The sequence below is a fragment of the Phialemonium atrogriseum genome, assembly GCF_030411735.1.
Source record: "Phialemonium atrogriseum strain 8032-3 unplaced genomic scaffold QBC33scaffold_23, whole genome shotgun sequence".
In the NCBI taxonomy this organism is placed as follows: domain Eukaryota; kingdom Fungi; phylum Ascomycota; class Sordariomycetes; order Cephalothecales; family Cephalothecaceae; genus Phialemonium; species Phialemonium atrogriseum.
In genome coordinates, this window is record NW_026848160.1 from 202520 (window position 1) to 221080 (window position 18561).

General features: G+C 55.3%; 7 protein-coding genes across 7 annotated transcripts in view; 6 read left to right on the forward strand and 1 right to left on the reverse strand.

The window, feature by feature from the left end:
• QBC33DRAFT_190726 (EF-hand) overlaps positions 1-901 on the forward strand; it is a 1920-nt gene extending 1019 nt beyond the window's left edge. Inside the window, exon 4 of the mRNA XM_060422518.1 lies at positions 292-901. Coding sequence (XP_060280823.1) covers positions 292-755 — 464 coding nt within the window. The 3' untranslated portion in view covers positions 756-901. The remainder of the gene's footprint in view (positions 1-291) is intronic.
• Positions 902-1736: 835 nt separating this feature from the next.
• QBC33DRAFT_580211 (uncharacterized protein) lies at positions 1737-3328 on the reverse strand (the record flags this gene model as incomplete). Its single annotated transcript, XM_060431190.1, has 2 exons — positions 1737-1819; positions 1855-3328. 2 exons carry the CDS (start codon positions 3326-3328, stop codon positions 1737-1739), a joined length of 1557 nt encoding a protein of 518 aa, XP_060280824.1.
• Positions 3329-6206: 2878 nt separating this feature from the next.
• On the forward strand, positions 6207-7774 carry QBC33DRAFT_580212 (uncharacterized protein; the record flags this gene model as incomplete). The annotated part of the gene is made up of 4 exons (XM_060431191.1): positions 6207-6320; positions 6466-6789; positions 6859-7308; positions 7358-7774. 4 exons carry the CDS (start codon positions 6207-6209, stop codon positions 7772-7774), a joined length of 1305 nt encoding a protein of 434 aa, XP_060280825.1.
• Positions 7775-9496: 1722 nt separating this feature from the next.
• On the forward strand, positions 9497-11269 carry QBC33DRAFT_191188 (Clavaminate synthase-like protein). The gene is made up of 3 exons (XM_060422522.1): positions 9497-9576; positions 9693-10755; positions 10889-11269. The coding sequence occupies exons 2-3, from the start codon at positions 9996-9998 to the stop codon at positions 11155-11157; spliced, it is 1029 nt and encodes a 342-aa protein (XP_060280826.1). The 5' UTR covers positions 9497-9576; positions 9693-9995; the 3' UTR covers positions 11158-11269.
• A 719-nt stretch (positions 11270-11988) lies between these two features.
• On the forward strand, positions 11989-12819 carry QBC33DRAFT_497129 (uncharacterized protein; the record flags this gene model as incomplete). The annotated part of the gene is made up of 2 exons (XM_060425583.1): positions 11989-12248; positions 12369-12819. 2 exons carry the CDS (start codon positions 11989-11991, stop codon positions 12817-12819), a joined length of 711 nt encoding a protein of 236 aa, XP_060280827.1.
• A 1862-nt stretch (positions 12820-14681) lies between these two features.
• QBC33DRAFT_191008 (uncharacterized protein) lies at positions 14682-16440 on the forward strand. The gene is made up of 2 exons (XM_060422521.1): positions 14682-15086; positions 15149-16440. Exons 1-2 carry the CDS (start codon positions 15033-15035, stop codon positions 16346-16348), a joined length of 1254 nt encoding a protein of 417 aa, XP_060280828.1. The 5' UTR covers positions 14682-15032; the 3' UTR covers positions 16349-16440.
• A 426-nt stretch (positions 16441-16866) lies between these two features.
• QBC33DRAFT_546621 (DNA repair protein rhp51) lies at positions 16867-18524 on the forward strand. Its single transcript, XM_060428673.1, has 3 exons — positions 16867-17078; positions 17140-17287; positions 17345-18524. Exons 1-3 carry the CDS (start codon positions 16989-16991, stop codon positions 18157-18159), a joined length of 1053 nt encoding a protein of 350 aa, XP_060280829.1. The 5' UTR covers positions 16867-16988; the 3' UTR covers positions 18160-18524.
• The last annotated feature ends 37 nt before the right edge of the window (positions 18525-18561 follow it).

The window sequence follows — 18561 nt, forward strand, 5'->3', positions numbered from 1 at the left end:
GACACCCCGCCGCCGCCGCGCCCCGGGGCGCTTTTATTTGTTTCGCACCCCCCGCGTTTGCCCCTTTTTTTTGCTGTTCTAAAGGAGGGTGTGTTCCCCCCCCCCCCCCCCCCCCCCCGCGCGGGGATGATAGTGTGTTGGTTATTTTCAGAAGGAGGTTGCCTGAGCGCGGTGGAGAGTGGTCTCTGTTGAAATTACAGTGTCTCTATCCTCCCGAGCTTTTGATAATCCAGGCGGAGGCATCGCAGCAGGAAGAAGAACACTCACTAACACAAGCCTCCCCCCCAAAAGGCACGGGCCAGCTCTCGGAGAAGGAGCTCTCGGCGGCGCTGGTCAACGGCGACTGGACGGCGTTCGACCAGCAGACGGTGCGGATGATGATCCGCATGTTCGACAGCGACCGCAGCGGGACGATCGGGTTCGACGAGTTCTGCGGCCTCTGGTCGTTCCTGGCGTCGTGGCGCACCCTCTTCGACCGCTTCGACGTCGACCGCAGCGGCGGCATCAGCCTCGACGAGTTCAGCAACGCCCTCGTCGCCTTCCGGTACCGCCTCAGCGACCCCTTCGTCGACCTGCTGTTCCGCACCTACGACAAGCGCGGCGAGGGCGTCATGAGCTTCGACTTGTTCGTGCAGGCTTGCATCAGCCTTAAGCGAATGACAGATGTGTTTAAGAAGTACGATGATGACCGCGATGGGTATATCACCCTGAGCTTTGAGGACTTCCTCAGCGAGATCTTGAAGCAGCTCAAGTAGGGGAGCTGGCTTCCATTAAAAACGGGGGAGGGGGCAAATGACGTTATTTTCTCCTCCCCCCCCCCCCCCAACCTCTCCCCCGGTTCTCTTTGCTCTTCTGTCTTCTGTTTTAGGCCTTACGGGCCTGAGGGTTGGGTTGGGTCGGGTTGGTTTCTGATGTGATGGAAGATGAGACGAGAGCGACGACGGTGCAAACCAGTGGCCGCGGTTGACGATGTCATGGGCAAACGGAAGTGCCGGATGGTTCCCGTAATGGTATTGTTTTTTTTGTTTTGTATTTTGTTCAATCGGCATGCTTGGCCTTGGTCGTCTTCGAGCTTTGCTCGACCCTGCAGGAGGGCAAACGAGTACCCATTTCGGAAGGGAGGAAAAAAAGCATGATAAGCATAGAAATGGGGAGATAGCATGTTCACAAACACTCTCAGCGAGGCTTGGTCGCCGACAGGCACAGCAGACAACGGAAGATACCCCTCCAGCTCTCGGATCTAGTCGAAAAGAATTGATTGTTTCGTTGTGGAAAAAGAATCTGTATCAGGTCCCTAAATTCCTCACATCAGGCGATATGTGTCTGATTCTAGTCAGGAGCCTCTCTCTTCTTTTGAGAATAGGTATTGAGGTGTCGGTAAATATAGTGGAATATCCCCAACTCCACGCCCATCCCATTCCATTTGCCCAATTCCCGTTGGGTCGAGTTTCCCGTGAAGCCCCGTCATTCATTCGTAACCTCGCAGAGGTGGTGGTGGTATCATGACATGAAGCTTAGGCGCTGCGTCGTTGGTATATCGGTCGCTTCCCTGAGTTTTTCATGGCGAAAGGAAAGAAATAAACAAACCACCTGGTCATACGTCTCAAAACGTGAGATTAAAGAAGAATAAGAACGAGAATTCAAGCAGATGAAGGCCGGATTTGCACTAAAGTCCCCTAGTCGAGCTCCCCCGGCACCCCAAACCAAACACAAGAGCAGATATTCAAGCCGCCGAACTAGCAGCCACAGGCATTGCTGATCCTTCCGGGCGAGTCGAGGTTGGCGTCCGTGTCGGCGTCGTCTTCTCCTCCTCGACAACCTGCGGCAATTTGGCGCCGGTCGGCCCTGCCACACCCCCGTCGCCGTCATCCTCGGCCCCGCCGGGCTCCCGGTCTCGGCCGACGTCCCAGACACCCTGGCTGGTGAGCACAACCTCCTCGCCGGTGACGAGCGCGATGACCTCGGTTCCCTTCCCCCGCAGCGCAGTGCGGGTGGTGCTACCGGCGACGCCTCTCGGGAGATCACCGCCTGAGGATCCGGTCAGGCCACCGCCGCAGCCGCCATCGCCGCCGACGGCGGATCCAGGCCGCGATCCCGGTCTCGAGTTGGCCACCTCCTCCGACACTGCTAGTAGGCCGCCTGCGACCTCATCGGGGTGCCACTTGCGGGTGCGCAGCAGGCCCGTCGCGATGCCGCGCACCTCCTTGTCGCCGTCGTGGGCGCTGATCCAGGTGCGGGCGGCCAGGCGGCCGGCTGTCTCGGCACCCGCGGGGGCGCCGAGGAGGATGTTGCCGCCGAGCCACCACGGGTTGCTGACGTTGTCGAAGCAGTGGAGGAGCGCAGTCAGTGGGAGCGCGGCCTCGGCGACGAGGTGACCGGTCGTGTAGCTCTGCAGGCTCGGGAAGGAGATGCCGTGGGGTGAGAAGATGATCGAAAGGGGGCGTTCGACGCTGCGGACCATACTGCTTGACGGTGCTGGAAATGTGGAACGGTTGGTGGCTGATGTCGCCGCAGTGTAATTTGTCAGGTGGGACGAGACGGACAGTGGCAACGAAGCCGCCGATCGCTCTGAGCGGATGGAGGACATCCCGGGAGATGTGGGTGTGGGAGGATATAGGTCGGCAGCGGCATCGTGGGTGCTCGAGAGGGATGAGATTCTGGGTAGGTGCGCGTAGGACCTGTGTGACTTCGGTGTAGCAGGAGGTGAAAGGATCGGGGTTGCAGCGCGGGACGAAATTGCCTTTTTGGTCGATAGCAGGGGCGATGAGGAGAGGTTCGGAGGACGGTAGGTGATCCCGATGGCGCCATGTAGGCCAGAGAGGTCTCGCCGTTGCGGGATGAACGCGGCCGTGACCTCGCCCGGTTCCCCCCCTTCCACAAGTGGTGCCACGCGGATCCTTACAACACCCTGGCGGCCAGTGACCTTGGGGCTCTCCCACTTGGGGATCGTTCGCACCTTATCCTTGTCGAAATACTTCCAGCTTCTAATCAGACGTGCGGAAGCTGGCTCGGCGAGGATGATGGTCTTGGTGCCCGTGGCTGGCAGCTGGCGAAGGGTTGCCTCATGGCAGTGATCGCTCTTGTGTTGGGAGATGATGACTAGATCTGGTTCAGGAAGCTCTTGCAGAGACGAGATGCACGCCGGCTTCTTATGGGTTGATGTAGAAACTCTGGAATGAAAGATCTTGGACGGCCCGGTGATCCAAGGATCCAAGAGAATCCGGAACGGCTCGGCGTTGATGGCGCCGGGTGTCGGGCTCGTTAGAATGGGCTCGAAGGACAGAAAGAAAGAAGCATCACCGTTGAGATGCTTGACCGTCAATGCCATGGCTACCTACTGGTCTCGAACACCGAGCACACGTCGGCAGAGAACCAAGCGCTGGCAAGGAGGAAGAATACGGTTGAGATACCGACCAAGGAAGTCAGTTCACCGGGTTGGATGGCACCAGAGAAGAATGGAAGGAGATGTAGATAGATAAGGTCTGGAACGCATGACAACCGGCAAGGATGTCATGTATGAGTACGAAACATAGGGAAACATTTAAACAAGAGGGCGCGATGGGTGTGGCGATCGGGCTAATATTATGACAGGGGAGAGCGGAGGTAAGGAAGAAACGCATCAAGACTTGAATGGTTCGGGTGCAGGGAATAGCTAACTTCCGTCTACCAACCTGCTCGCGCCGATTTTCAGGTGAACTTGCACCAGAGAAATCATAGGGTTGAATTAAAGAGAGCCCCAGGAAGGAGAAGCACGAAGGGAAGGTTGACGCGAGAGGCGTGTGAGAGACGTTCGGGCCACTAGCATTGGTTGTACAAGATCCCGGTTGATGGGCAAGTTAGAGCGAGTCCAAGCAGATGGAGAATGTGGCTTTTGGACTAGGGACTTACCTGGCCGCTTGCCCTTGCAGCCCTGTACGAAAGTCAAGCACCCCCAGCTAGGGCCAGTCTGTGCAGCATTGTCTGTCGCTTGACAGCACGTCGATCATTGTGTTGACAGGATACAGATGAACCATGATAAAATACTGCGTGGAAGACATAGACGCGGGCATAGAACTCTGTGTGGAGGCGGGAGAAACAATAAACAGAAATGCGGGAAGCTGGCAAGCCGCGCAGAGCAGAGCCCGAGACAGAGACGCAGGCATGCGGGAACCCAGATCGAAGAGTTACCGAGGCTTGCTTGGGCGTTGGGGTTTCGTTTCGTTTGAGTGAGGCTGTGCCCCCGCTTCAGGGCATTGAAGAAAGCCCAACTACCCATCGCGTTTGATTGTCCATTACCAGCTGAACCACAAATATAATTAGAAGCTGATTCAAGATGGCTTGATCCCCGAATATTCGATATCCAGATGTCGCTTCGTGGGATGAAGCTTATCAAGTACATCTTGTAAAGCATGTGTTGGGCGTTGCGCCGTACTCGGGACTTAGCTAGTGCGGGACCAGCTGCCGTTTTCTCGGCAAATTGACTGCGCCTTTAGCTACCTACCTAGTAATTCAAATTCATGGTGCGACCCGGACTGACTCGTGGAGTCGTGGCTGGTGCTGAAGCCAAGTTCAATTCTTGAATGCATCCCGCTTCAAAGCTGCAAGTGTTCTTCACCGCCTTGATCGGAGGAAGGGAGATTGCAGTATGTAGTTTAATGTACGGATTAATAAGAACCGAACCCTGGAAATATAAAGTCTTCGCAAGCATTGCATGCATCCGATTCTTCTCGTCAGGCAAGCGTCCCCTCGCCTGCCCCGCCTTTTTGTACCAGAAAGGGATGAACAGACCCACAAATCTCCCCTCTTCTTCCAGCGAAGCAATCCCTGTCAATATCCATGTCCTTCGTCCCTCACTCATGCTCCAGACCAGAGAAAGACAGACCAGAGAGCGCGGGATGGGAAAGGAGGCAGTCGCACGTACCACTTTGCATTTCCAGGACCTACTATCCTGCCTCGTGACCTGGGTTGGCTGGCTGTGAGAGGCTGGCTGGGTTGGTTGGCGCAAAGCTAGAGTCCGTACCTAGGTTCAAGCTCCCCCGATGTCGAAGCTTGGGATTGACTGACTGGGGCAAGGTACCTAGGTACCCACTTCAACCAGCTTGAGCTCTTGTCAAGCTTTGCGCCCAATCAAACACTGGACATTGGGGTTTCGCTCCAGGCAAAATGCACCCCACCCCTCCATTGTCCGCTCGGCTCACTCCCCTTCCGACCCCTCGATCGAGTCAGGATTCAGCATTCAGCAAGCCAGCCACAAGCAGATTCAAGGCCATTGTCCCGGGTGCTCGAGCTCTTTTGGGCATGTTTGACACCTATTAAAAGCTGAAGAGCTGCTGAGGGTTAATTACAGCCAGGTAGCAGATCTTCAAGTACAGATATCTCAGCCTGTCTCTTAGAATTGATTGCCCATGCCCTGAGCAGATGGGAGTGGAGATCAGTTTGTGGAATTAGCAAGGTATTTCCCCTTGTTCAGGAAAGCTGTCAAGCTGTGCCGTCGATGCTGACGACATCGCCATCCACATCTTGGTAGTAGGTATACCCATAGGTAGTAAAGATATGACATTGACATTCCACTGTTAGTTGCTACCTCAATTGGTGCAGAGGAGTAGCCTGGTCATCAGGTACTCTTCATGGCGTACCCGGTAGCTTCCCTCATTCCCAAGATGGACCACCGCACGCACAGAACTTGGGAACCTTAAGGTACCTGCCCCTTGGTGAGGTGGTTGATTTAGGTTGGCTGCTTCCGGCCACTGCCCCCAAAGTACCTACCACTAGCTGGTATTGTACATCCAGCTGCACGCATCTGATTGCAGAAGCGGGAACTGCTGGACCCCCTCCCTCCCTTTAACCAGCAGCAGCAAGCAGCAGCAGCAGAAGCAGCAGCAGTGGTAGTAGTTCGGAAATAGTAGGTCAGGTCAGACTCATCCACCCACCAGCACCTACCTGCCTTCTTCGAAACACCTCTTGTTACAACCACCCACGATTGAGCTTCGAGCTGAGGTGCGCAACCGCAAGCCAGTCGCCACAGCTAGCTTCATGTTGACTTTTTAAATATCTTTGGTCTAACGAGGTCAAATGCGACAGCTTCACCGTTATCACCCGACCCAGGTTGAATTTTAATCCCCGTTCCCGACTGTCCACATCCTTATCAACAGCTATCGTCCAGCATCCCCGCCAAACCCCTCGAACAATCGAACAATCCAGCGCATGGTGGGGTTTCGCTTTCCAAGATGCCGCCCAGGTCTTCCCTCACCTCGTCCTTCTCCATTACCGACTCTAACAATGAGGTCGTCTGTCCATTGCGCAACCAAGATGGCTCCAGCTGCAGGAAGCGCTGCATCGGCGTGAGCTCCATTCCCCTCCCTCCCTCTTCCCTTCCTGCCCAGCCAGCCGCGACGCCTTCCCTCTCCCCTTGCTCGCAGCAATGCAAGCTCCCGAGCTCCCGCTGCGATATCGAACACCTAGATTGACAATTGTGGTGAACTACAGGAGAAACGGTATCGTTCGATGCAGGAGCACATTCGTCGAGCGCACCCAGAACACTATATATCCAAGCTTCCCGCCACCGAAGAAAGTTTTAACCTGATGGTCAGCACGGCGCCTAGCGAACGACCCCAGGTCCAACATAACTCCGGGCCTTCGCATATGAACCAGGCAAGGGGCATATCCCACGCATACCACCGGGATGACTCGAGTGCTCCAGCAACGCCCCGGAACGTTGAAGAATACCAAGGAGGATCTTTGTTCCCTGCTGCTGCTGCATTGGCTCAGCTCCACAACCACAAGATCGAATCCAACTGGGATTCGGAGGTCGTATGCATCACCACCATTTCCTGCCCCCCTGGATCTCCGTCTTAGTTTTGCTGATTTGTTCTACTGTAGGATTGGCATTCGGATAATGAAGGCGGGCGGATTCCGCGGTCCTCGATTGAGCTTCCTCCCATACACTTGAACAGCAACGATGTCACTAGCTCCCCCTTCCCCGGTCTCGACGGCGTCAGACAAAGAGATCTGCTGCCCTCTATCTTGTCAACTTCTCCTCCAGGACGGTCCTCAACCCTCCCACCGTTGCACAAACCGCTCGGCCCGACTCGGCCTAGAAAGCAGTCTGTCACGAAGAGGGGTCACCAGAGGAAAAAGTCAAAAGGAGCTGCAACTTCAGACTGGATTAGAAGGCTCCAGAACGACGGGTCTGATTTTTTGAGGCCAGGCGGTGGTGATAGGAAAGCCTTGTCGGCAGAACCTACGGGGGTGGATTTTGGAAAGCGCTGGGAAGATCTTATTGACGCAGCCGCATCTGCAACAGAAGATATAGACGAAGACAGAACTCCAGTGAGTCCACATTTACCTTCACCATCCGACGCACCCCCTAACTTTTCAGGTTCCCCGATCGCCAGTCTCGGTCCATCGAGCTTCATTACCGCCATTCCAACAGGCTTTCCCGGGTTATCAAGCATCACCACTCCAGCAAGCGCTCACCCCTCCCCCATACAACCCGGAAGCGCCTGACCCTTTCCCTTCTGTCGAGAGCGGCGAAAGCGGAGATAACTTTCACATCGAGGCACGGGGCTTATCGGACTCTTCACCAAGCTACTCGTCACAAAACGCTCAGATATACTGCGCTGCATGTCAAGGCGTCTCGTTGCTTAAAGAGTCATATGCATGTACGGAATGCATATGCGGGCTCTGCCAGGCCTGTGTCGACGTCCTTATGGGTGAGCAAGGGGCAAGGAGAAAGTGCCCCCGATGCGCCACGATAGGCGGCCGCTTCAAGCCGTTCCAGCTGGACATCCGGTAGCTATACGGTACCCTACAGCTCCCTTCTTCCACCAACTTTCTTTGTTTCCTTTTTCTTAAATTGCATACGGGTTCTGGCGCATAAGGACGGCGGCATAGAAGCCCTTTTGACTTTCCGGGGGGACCCTCGAGTATTGCATTACCTGGCAGGCATCATCGTCACGCGACACTATTACAATACCTACCTTTTCACTTGACGGCCTCACCCAGCGCTCAAGCGCTTTCACTTCTCGACTCTCGCTCACACCAATTCTACTTAAAATCGCATGTCTTAATTCGGATCAGGGGACATGGGAATATTGCTCAGGGTTTTGGGTATTCAAAATGGGTCAGTCTTTCCGTCACCTCTGTCGAGAGAAAATGGTTTATGATCTATGGTTTTATGTATACATGGGATGATTTCCTTGGGTTCGTTTATCATTATCCCGACGCTGGGGTTTTCACACCTTACATCTTGGGCTTGCGGGGCCGAAATACGGCAGCCGCAATCCCTCCGATCAGCTATATTATCTCCATCCCTTGGTGGACGAGTTGTCTGGCAAGCCGCTCGAGGCTTCTTTATCATCTCTATATATATAGCGAGCGAATTGAGGACGTCGAACTTGGCCATCTTTACCACCCCTCTTCCAAACAGCTCCCGGACAGACAAGGCGTATGTGAAGCCGAGAGAAGCTGTCCAGGGGGGACGTTTCACGAGAACGTCATTTTCCACATTGTTGCGGTTCCATGTTCTGTCATCGAGGAGTTGCTCAGTCATTCGTGACACTCGTTTCACGGCCGCTCCCTCCTTCCAAACATGGAGTCAATAGACACAGAACACCTTTCAAGGGGGGAGCTTTCTCATGTGTCACAGCTCCACCGGGGGGAAGTCGAGTATGCTGCGGATGTCCCAGGCTCACTTATGACTGTGAACACGGCCCACATCAGCCCTTCCTCACATGTCTTCCATACCATCATCATTTCACCCACACAGAGACAGCTGCTCTGTGACACTCCCGAGGTACATGTCGGCCTCCTAACAGGTAGGTCACTTGCAGCTCAGCATACTCCGGACCGGACTTTGGCCAACGTCACGTCAAGCCCTGCTCCGTGGGGTAGGTACTCAGTTAGCCCTGAAAACACAAGTATCCGGGTTGCAGGTAAGCGTAGCTGCCTTTGGCTGGGGTGCAAGTCGTCAAGAAAATCAACATATGGTTCCTGCGACCCCTGGGTCTGTTTAGGGGAAGCCCGAGACTCATGTCTTCCATGGTGTAAGACCTTGCTTTGTGACGGCGCCAGTTCTGGCATGAGACGACGCCATCGCTTCTTTTTCACCCCTGGGTACCAGCTGGAAACATAGTCAACCCCTGAGCCTTGCTGTTCGCCCTCGCGTACTGTTAACGACTTCTGAGGTTGCTATGATTGGAAGATACGAGAGTTTGGTTCGGTATAAGTGAAAGCCTCCCAGCTGGCTCTTGTTTCTTCTCATTCTCTCTCTCTGGTATTTTGGGAGGGTTCTCATATCTCTATTCTTGGTTGTTTTATTTTTAATTACATATCTTAAGCTTTAGCTGAAAACATCGTGGCTTATAACATGCTAGAGAAAGCATCATGAAAGCTTACCAGGCGGCTGGCTGACTTGACCTTTACCTTGACCACGGAAAAAGTTGATAAAGAGCTCTACCCATTCGAACTTGACAAATATGAAACCCTTCCCAGCATAGGTTTATTATAGAATAACAATTCGAGCTCACCCTCACCTTTGAAGCAAACCTAGCTACTATTGGCTCTCATCTGCACTTGCCGATCAGAACATCAACGAAGGTGAGTAAGTGCCTAAGCTGCCGAGGTGGCAACCGACCTCCCGCATCGGAATGCGGGGAACGTCACTTCACCAGCGCAATCAACGAGACCGCGTTCTGAATGGAACTGTTTCTCAGGACGCAATCCCTCCCAATCCCTCGAAAATAGTAGATAGATAAGGCGGGTATCCGTTGTGCTACGTACGAAATCTGTTGTTATAGGTTACGCTCCTCACCATCAAGGCTTACCCAGGTGTGTACAATACACATTCAGATAACCTCACCTTTGTGTCGTCACTTACACCTGTTCAAGACAACAACTACCTATCATCCCGAGCCATTCGAGTCCAAACTCAAAAGCTCTCAGAAGGAGCTCTACAGCGACGACTTACCGTCCAACAATTTTCAGAATCCGCTCAGGCAAGCCACAGTACCATAAACATGGTCCGCTCATCAATCCTAGACCTCCCCCCGCTCCCCGAGGGGCTGAACCTCGCGCCCATCGCGCGCATCTCCTCAGCCAAGCTGCAGTCCGGCGACGCAGCCGAGGGAGCGCGCGTCCTCGAGGCGGCGCGGACCTACGGCTTCTTCTACCTGGACCTGAGCGACTCCCCAGCGGGCGAGGCGCTGCTCGCCGACTCGGAGGCCCTCCTGGCCGTGGCGAAGGAGGCCTTCGCCGCGCCGGCCGACGCGAAGCGGCGCTACCTGCTGCAGAAGGGCGTGTCCATGTTCGGGTACAAGGAGGCCGGGACGGTCAAGGCGACGGACCCGGAGCGGCGGCCCGATTCGACCGAGTTCTTCAACGTCGCAAAGGACCACGTGCACGGCGTGGCGCCGAGCCGCGAGTACCCGCCCGCCATCGAGGCCGCGAGGCCGCTGCTGCGGGACTTTACGCGCAGGGGCCACGAGTGCGGCGTGATGGTGCTGCGGGCGCTGGAGCGGGGGCTGGGCCTGCGCGACGGGGAGTTTGCGGACCTCAATGTCTTTGGATTGCCCTCGGGCGACCACTGCCGGTTGACGAGGAAGTTCCCGCACCCGTCGGATGCCAATGCCGTGGGGCTGCCGAGCCATACTGACTTTGGGAGCGTCACTGTGCTGTTTAACTGGGTCGGCGGCCTGCAGATCGAGTCCCGGACCGACGGGAGGGGAGGGGAGTGGGATTGGGTGAAGCCGCTACCCGGTCATGCGGTCGTGAATCTGGGTGGGTTGCTTCTTTTCTCCCTTCATGCCTCGCGTGCCTTCCGTGGCCCAAGTTTCTTTTCCTTCCTGGGACTGTTCCTGATGGAAGACTGACTGGCTTACCGACTGACTGATTTCGCGCTTCCGCCCTGCAGGTGACGCAATGGTCAAGTTCACCAACGGGGCGCTAAAGTCGGCCAAGCACCGCGTCGTCCCCGCGCCGGGTGCGCAGGGGGAGCTGGACCGGTACAGCGTCGTGTACTTTGTGCGGCCCCACAACGCCGCGCTGATGCAGCCGGTGGCCGGGTTTGCGAACGGCACCCACGTCAAGGTGGGCGGGAAGGTGTCCGTTGGCGACGACGAGAACAAAATCTACACGGCGGGTGAGTGGATGGTGAAGAGGGCGATCCAGCTGGGCTCGTGATGGGTGGACTCGTGCGAAGCCTGCCTGGGTTGTTTGTCGTCGTGTGAGTGCCCATTGGTGTTGGTTGGTGTGTGGTGAAGCACACCATAGATTATGGATGGCAGGACGGTGACAAATGAGCTAATGCGTAGAAATCATACTGATTTCACCACGGGAAGATGCATGTGATGATGTCGGTATGGATACCACATGAATGTTTGACGTCCACTTTGTCAAGCAGAGCTCACCTGGCCGTGAAAATGGGAAGAAACGAAGTGTAGAAGAAGCTTGATCTGGCTGGAGACAACACATACCAGAAGCAAGGCAAACAGCCTAGAAGATTATAGAGTAATCCTTCGCTGCCTGGAGTAGGTACGAAAGTAATAAGAACTGCAAAGAGAGATACGGAGGTGGTGTCGTCGTTGGTGTCCAAATGGTGGGGTTTCGGGATCTTGCATATCTGCCTAGAAGATGGAACCATGATTGGTCAGATTTGAGGCCCGTTTGCCTTCAGCGACACCCGACTGTCGATATTGACCTCTTGAATACGCGCTGGGCGGTGTTCTGAAGCAACTTGCATGTTGCAAGGGCCCAGCCTTCTCACATCTCGCTGCCTGCACCCGTCAGATCAAAGATATAAATTGTGCCAGATACCCCTCAAAAGACGGGATTCGCTCATGCCACAGACGTGGCAGGCACCACCTGAACCAGCACCACCAGAGAGAGACTGAAGTGAATGAATCACTGAGCCAACCAGAAGAGCAAAGCCCGGCTCTGAACTCGTCCGGAAAACAACCCCGACTCCTTCCCCAATCAACCATCCACATTCGCGTTGCAGCCGAATCAATCACGATGGGAACGCGTCACCTCATCTGCATCTTCTACAAGGGCAAGTGGGTGGTAGCCCAGTACGGCCAGTGGGACGGCTACCCCGAGGGCCAGGGCTTCAAGCTCTTCCGCTTCCTCTGTGTCGCCCACAACATCGAGAACCTCAAGGTGGGGCTAGCTCACATTTACGAGCCCGCTGAGTCCGAACTCGATGCCATCAACCGGGAGATTGAGGACTGGGAGGAGAATGCGCATCAAGAGATGATGGCAAACAGAATGTGTGAGTCGAACCGCGCTGTAACTGCGATAAACACACCAGTATGCAGTGTGCGTAGTGTTTGTGCGTGTAGTTGTGATGTTTGCTGACCCGAAAGCACAAAACCTTCAGCATACGAGGATCGCAGGAAAAATTTCCCGTTCCCAAGCCTCTCTCGAGACACTTGTGCCAAGATCCTGAGCCTAATTGCCGACCTGGGAAGGGACGATGGCTCCGAGGCCGAGAGCGCCGAAGCCGGGCAGGCGGAGCCCGAGAAGAAGAAGCTTCCAATCCAGCTGAGCCTGGAGTTCGCGAACGACGCTCTGTTCTGCGAGTGGGTCTACGTCGTCGACCTCGACACGGAGGTGCTCGAGGTCTACGGCGGCGGCGAGAGGAAGCACGAGGGCCACCGCTTCAAGGACGTCGGGGCCGAGAATGCGGCGGTACCCCGGTTTTGGTGCTCCATCCCCTTCAAGGATCTCTACTTGATGAGCTCCGAGTCGGAGTTCCTGGACCGGGTCATGGCGGGCAAACCCGTGGAAGAGGACGAGGATGAGGATGGCGTCGAAGTTGCGGAAGGGGAGGATAAGGGGAGTTAGTCGACAGGGCCAGAAAGGACGATGTCCCTTGCTCGGGGAATTGGCTCCAGAGCTATCCACTCGCTTAACGGGGGGAAAAGGGAGCAACCGAAGAGTCGCGTCTGCCGCTTATTTAATAAATAGCAAGGTACCGCTAGCTTTGGGACGCCACCAAGTGTGAATGTCGGTCTTATTGTGACGAGAAGAGGAAATGTACACAGGAAAGCACAGCAGTCTGACACTCCCTAGGTGTGAAGAGGCATAGAGTTATGGATCGCACCATAACTCCTTCCATCCTGGCATCTAGGGGTACTCAGCAAGTTGTAGGTACCGAAGTACCTCAGCTTCGGCCCCCCGGCGGGGGCGGGGCCTCGGTTTTTAAGGGTACCGTTAGTGCGGACCTGATCGCCGAATTGTGCTCCATCGATGCGGCTAAATTCTAACTCCACATAAAAGGTTAGGACCGCATAATGGGTCCCGTCCTCCGGCGAGCCTCCCTGATGGTGAGACCTATTTTGCATTCAGCGTACCAGGTAAAATTAGAAAATGTGTGCCGACTGATTCCCAGGAGCGAGCCCGAGCGCCCCCTTGCCAACGCCGTCCCAAGGGGCAATTCATTGTCAGGTCTGGTCGACTGCAGTCGAGCCAGGGCGACGATCGAGCACAAGTTAATATGGGAAAAAAGGCCGCCTCGAGGGCAGAGCGGCTACATATGCGTATATAAACCGGCAGATGGGATGAAGAGATCACCCTGGCTTTTCGCCTTTTACCGGAGTCTCGGCCTCCCTTACAGGTGTCGCTGCAATTTATTGATTATATTCGTGCTCTTGTGGCGTGGCCGTCGTCATCGACAGCAGGTCGGCTCAGAACCTCCAGGGGGATTCATTTATGAATCTTCATTGCCGGTACACACCGTCGTATCCCAACCCTCGTCTGTCATTTGAAATGCACCACTCCCGGCGCGCCAAGACCTCCCTCCCACGAGCCAGGTTTTACTTCTCGTTGAGTTGTCGAGTCGGGTTTTGTGAGCAATTTGGATCGCCGCCATCCTGGCCGACCATCCTCCTCTTTGTTTCGACACGGCCGTCGTATGGGGACTCGCCCTTTTAGCCTAGTACCGAGCACGACCTCTCGCTGCAAGGAACGCCCCATAGCTCGGTCCTTTCTGCAGATTTGACGAGGGAGAGAAATGAGCAAACATAGGAGACAGACCTGGCCCACGTTGTTGGCTGGGCGTTGATGTGTGGCCATTTCCTGCCGCCTCTGCCTCATTTCCTGCTGCTACCCGTGAGCTGTCAATACAAAAGCCTTCCCAGGCCCTTCTTGACCGCCAAGTGGCCAAGCAAGCCTGCCCACCCCTCCCATCATCATCCTCCTCATTTGTCGCTCGCTGTACGGACCGGAGCGGGAGTGAAACCTGCCATTCGTTTGTGGCCATTCTTTCCGACACTCTACCCCTGTTGCTGCACAGCTTGGCCTTTCGTCCCTGGGTCGGCCTCGGAAAGCTGTTGTCTCGCAGCATATTTCCCATTTCGGTGTTAATGATCGGACGGAGGACTCGTGTGTATTGGGAAGTATCAGCGTGCTCAGCCTTGTCGACGCAGCTACCCGGTTCCAAACTGGGAAACCCAGCGACCCGAATCAGACCGAAATCGAGCTACGAAGTCGCGCCGTGTTACACGCCTCTTCGTAAAGCTGCAGCTATCGGACAGACCCTTGACGGCGCATTCCCAATATCCTCTGGTCTCACCTAGACCTGGCGGTGGGAATGGCCACGAGTCTGAGCCTGATCTGAATTTCGGGACCAACTTGACCCTTGGTGGAAAACTAGGACGGCATCGATTGGCCAGCACTCCTCCAAGCAAGCGAGCGACGACTCGTGTTTGCTATATAAAACCGAGGTGGCCTGGAGTCGGACTACTTCACCACAGCACTTACTGCGGGCGCGAGAACAACTGCCTATTCACCCTGCTACCGGACTTGACAACGATTCGAGCCCCAAGGAGACAGCGGATAACGGTCCTTCTTCGGACGGCTCCCGCCAAGGCAGACCTCTCCTCTCCCAGCCGGATAGCCAGTGGAAGGAAAGCTTTTACTGCCGGCGAGACCTCGATTGCATCTGCTTCCCATAGGCGGGGTTCCCTCGGGGCTTGGTGGTCCCTAGGAACTGCTTTTGTACTGAAAGCTAAGGATACCGATCGGCTTCTTGCCGCCATTCTCATATTGCTATCGAAATGGCCAACACCACCTTCTTCGTCGGGTGGGCGTTATGGGAGAAGATGACCTTTGTTCGTCACTACCTGCCTTTTCTTCCGCCCGTCACGTCGGCATGCTAACAAGATATTATTAGGTCCTCGCCTTGAGCATTGTCATCGTCTTCTGTATAGGCCTGGGGAAGCTGTGGTGGACGAACCGGATCATGCGGAAACAGGAGGCCCTGGTGGAGGAAAAGAGGGCACGTTTGACCGGGATGCGGAAGGCGGGTCTTCCCGTCAAACGCGGTGGCAACATCCCGTTTGGAGTCCGCGCCATACAAAAAGGCATCGAGGTAGACGGTATTTGGATATCCCGTCCTGCGACACCAAACCACCCCGATTCTCCGAATAAGGTCGCATCGTTGGCGACGTTGATAGCCTTGGACTCGTCCGATTCAGGCCAGAAAGCAAAACATCTGTCAGACGATTCGCGGACCCTGTCGGTATCTACCCTGGACAACACCCGGCCGGGGAGAAGGCGCAGCCCGTCGGAGGGGCCCAACCCCCACAGGCGGCCCACTGACGCCGAGTCGGTAGACAGCAACCCGTCTATTGCACCACGCGTGTCACCACGCGTCTCACCACGGACCTCGCCACGCGTCTCACAGTTCGCCGCGCCGAAACCGAAATACCCCCGTCTCGCCAGTGCCTTGAGCGAAGACACGCTCTGGAGGTTAGAAGGACAAGGCCTTGGCAGGTATGCCGCTGACACTTATGTTCCGACATCATCCACTGCAAAATACTCTCGTGGACCGAGCCAGAGGAGCTCGGTGGCATCGTCAGGAGGAGAGTCCATGGACTCCCTGTCCAAGTCAGGGGGGATGAGTGCGAGGAGCAGTAGCGGGAGAAGCTACACATCGGTTCGAAGCTCGCGACTACACTCCTCTAGACACGTCTACGAACCCCGGGCTGGATACCATGCGGCCTCTCACATGCCCCCGGACAGGGAGCCATACGATATGCCTCGGAATCGGACGCCGATTTCTCCCATCCCTCAGAGCGAGACCCACTCTCCGTCCGACTCGAGCCAGGAGCTCCCCTTGCCAGAACCGACCTTCGGACCTGGGGACCTGCATCTGAACCGGTCCTCGAGGAGGGTGAATCATGGCTTCGAGATTCTGCCGGCTGGCACGTTCGGGTCACTGCAGGAGTTCGGACATAACGGAAGCAACGACGACCTCGAGGCGGGAGAGGACCAGAGTCAGAGCTCGAAATCGTCGGCGAGGGACGGGAAGATGCCGTCTCGGTCGCCACAACAACAACAACAACCACACTATAGCACACTGCATTTCTGAACATTAACTTAAGCGGGATCGCCGAGTTATTAAAACACACATGATGGGGACGAAAACGAGGAAGGAAACGCCTCGAAGCGACGCATAATCTGGGGGCTTGTTGTTGGCTTTGGTTTTAGGCACACCGGGTTCGACTTGTTACCTCTACTTTTACCCTGTGAATATCATAGTCTGCTTGGAAGGGATGCATAGACAAGCGGCGTTTGGCGGAGGTAGAAGAGCAATCCTGCCGTGTCTTGCTAAGGACACATACGTCTATTGGAGACCTCGCACCTTGTTCGTTAAATCATGTATGTTGAATGATGTTCATCTTGGGAATTCCCACTGGATGATGCAGGCTAGCGATGCACACTGAGAAGTGTATGTTCAGTAATAGACTGGTAGGCTAGGTAGATATTGCAACTGCATTTGCCGAGATATGGGAAATGGGTGTCAGGTGACGTGTCATGTGCTTTCGCGTGCTTAATCGCTCCTTCCTCCCGCGATCAACGCGCTATTTCGTCGCGTCAACAAATCCTCTCCCGATTTCTCCCATTTCTTCCCATCTACCAGCTCAAATTCCGACTCATCGCTGCAATTTGCATCTCCTAATTAATCGCTTCTTATTGAACGTAGGGAAGTCTTAGGCCCTCTAATTACAATGGCTGGCGACGGTGAGCACGACGATAACAACATGGATGATGGAGGAATGACTGGTCCTGGCGCCCCCACGCCACTTTCTGCACTCGAGGTAAGCTCCGTGTTTTCTCACCCGACTCTGACTCTGAGGATATGGATTGACACGAAAACAGGGCGTCGCGGGCCTAACTAAGCGCGACATCCAACTCGTAGTCGATGGCGGTTTCAATACCGTCGAGTCAGTCGCCTACACCCCTCGACGAGTCTTGGAGCAGATCAAGGGTATCTCGGAGGTAAAGGCCGGCAAGATTCTGGCAGAAGGTAGGCGGGAATCGTCTTGAACCCCGTATCACTTTGTCTGATTGCGTTCAACTGCAGCCTCGAAACTTGTCCCCATGGGATTTACTACTGCCACCGAGATGCACCAGCGCCGCAGCGAACTCATCTCCATCACAACAGGCTCCAAGAACCTCGACACGCTACTGGCTGGTGGTGTTGAGACTGGCAGCGTCACCGAGATCTTCGGCGAGTTTCGTACCGGCAAATCGCAGATCTGCCACACTCTCGCGGTAACCTGCCAGCTGCCCTTTGATATGGGCGGTGGCGAAGGCAAATGCATGTACATTGACACCGAGGGCACGTTCCGCCCGGTTCGCCTGCTCGCCGTGGCCAACCGATACGGCCTTTCGGGCGAGGAGGTGCTGGACAATGTTGCCTACGCAAGGGCTTACAATTCCGACCATCAGCTGCAGCTCCTGAACCAGGCGGCAGCAATGATGTGCGAGACCCGCTTTAGCCTACTGATTGTCGACTCGGCGACGTCGCTCTACCGCACCGATTTCCTGGGCCGAGGTGAGCTCAGCTCTCGACAGACGCATTTGGCCAAGTTTATGCGGACGCTGCAACGACTGGCTGACGAGTTCGGCATCGCCGTCGTCATCTCGAACCAGGTCGTCGCACAGGTGGATGGTGGACCGTCCGCCATGTTCAACCCGGACCCGAAGAAGCCCATTGGCGGTAACATTATCGCCCACGCAAGCACCACGCGCATAAGCCTGAAGAAGGGCCGAGCAGAGACCAGGATTGCGAAGATCTACGATAGCCCCTGCCTTCCGGAGAGCGATTGCTTGTTCTCCATCAACGAGGACGGCATCGGCGATCCGGCCCCCAAGGAGGATAAGGAGAAGGAATAGGGGCTCGGGGGTGGAAGCCTGCTAAGGTACTGACTGTAACGGAGACGAACTGAATGTATGCTACGATGACGGCTCGCATAACTGGTGTAAGAGGGAGGGCGGATTTGGGGCATTGCGGGCGTGTGCTAGCAACTTGGATGAGCTCCCTGAGAGTCTCAGAGCCTGATGTGCATAATTGCTGGCGTTAACAGGGAGTGCCATTCAAATATTCTGTCACAACTAGATAGAGGCTAGATTTGAGCGTGGGATTCGCGTATCACTGTATACCATTTGCTCAAATAAAAATACATATTGACATTGCGCTCTCTTATCAGTAACAGGAAGACTTCGTCTTTCCCCGTGCTGGAGCTGATGCGCGTATGCGGTACATAGCTAGTTCATGATTATGCATATAACGGGGTT

Excerpts from the sequence above, each read along its gene's own strand:
- QBC33DRAFT_546621 (XM_060428673.1), top strand. The coding sequence starts at position 16,989 with ATGGCTGGCGACGGTGAGCACGACGATAACAACATGGATGATGGAGGA. Across the intron at positions 17,079-17,139 it reads CGCCACTTTCTGCACTCGAG|GGCGTCGCGGGCCTAACTAA; the intron begins GTAAGCTCCGTG and ends ACACGAAAACAG. Across the intron at positions 17,288-17,344 it reads CGGCAAGATTCTGGCAGAAG|CCTCGAAACTTGTCCCCATG; the intron begins GTAGGCGGGAAT and ends GTTCAACTGCAG.
- QBC33DRAFT_191188 (XM_060422522.1), top strand. The coding sequence starts at position 9,996 with ATGGTCCGCTCATCAATCCTAGACCTCCCCCCGCTCCCCGAGGGGCTG. Across the intron at positions 10,756-10,888 it reads TCATGCGGTCGTGAATCTGG|GTGACGCAATGGTCAAGTTC; the intron begins GTGGGTTGCTTC and ends TCCGCCCTGCAG.
- QBC33DRAFT_191008 (XM_060422521.1), top strand. The coding sequence starts at position 15,033 with ATGGCCAACACCACCTTCTTCGTCGGGTGGGCGTTATGGGAGAAGATG. Across the intron at positions 15,087-15,148 it reads TATGGGAGAAGATGACCTTT|GTCCTCGCCTTGAGCATTGT; the intron begins GTTCGTCACTAC and ends AGATATTATTAG.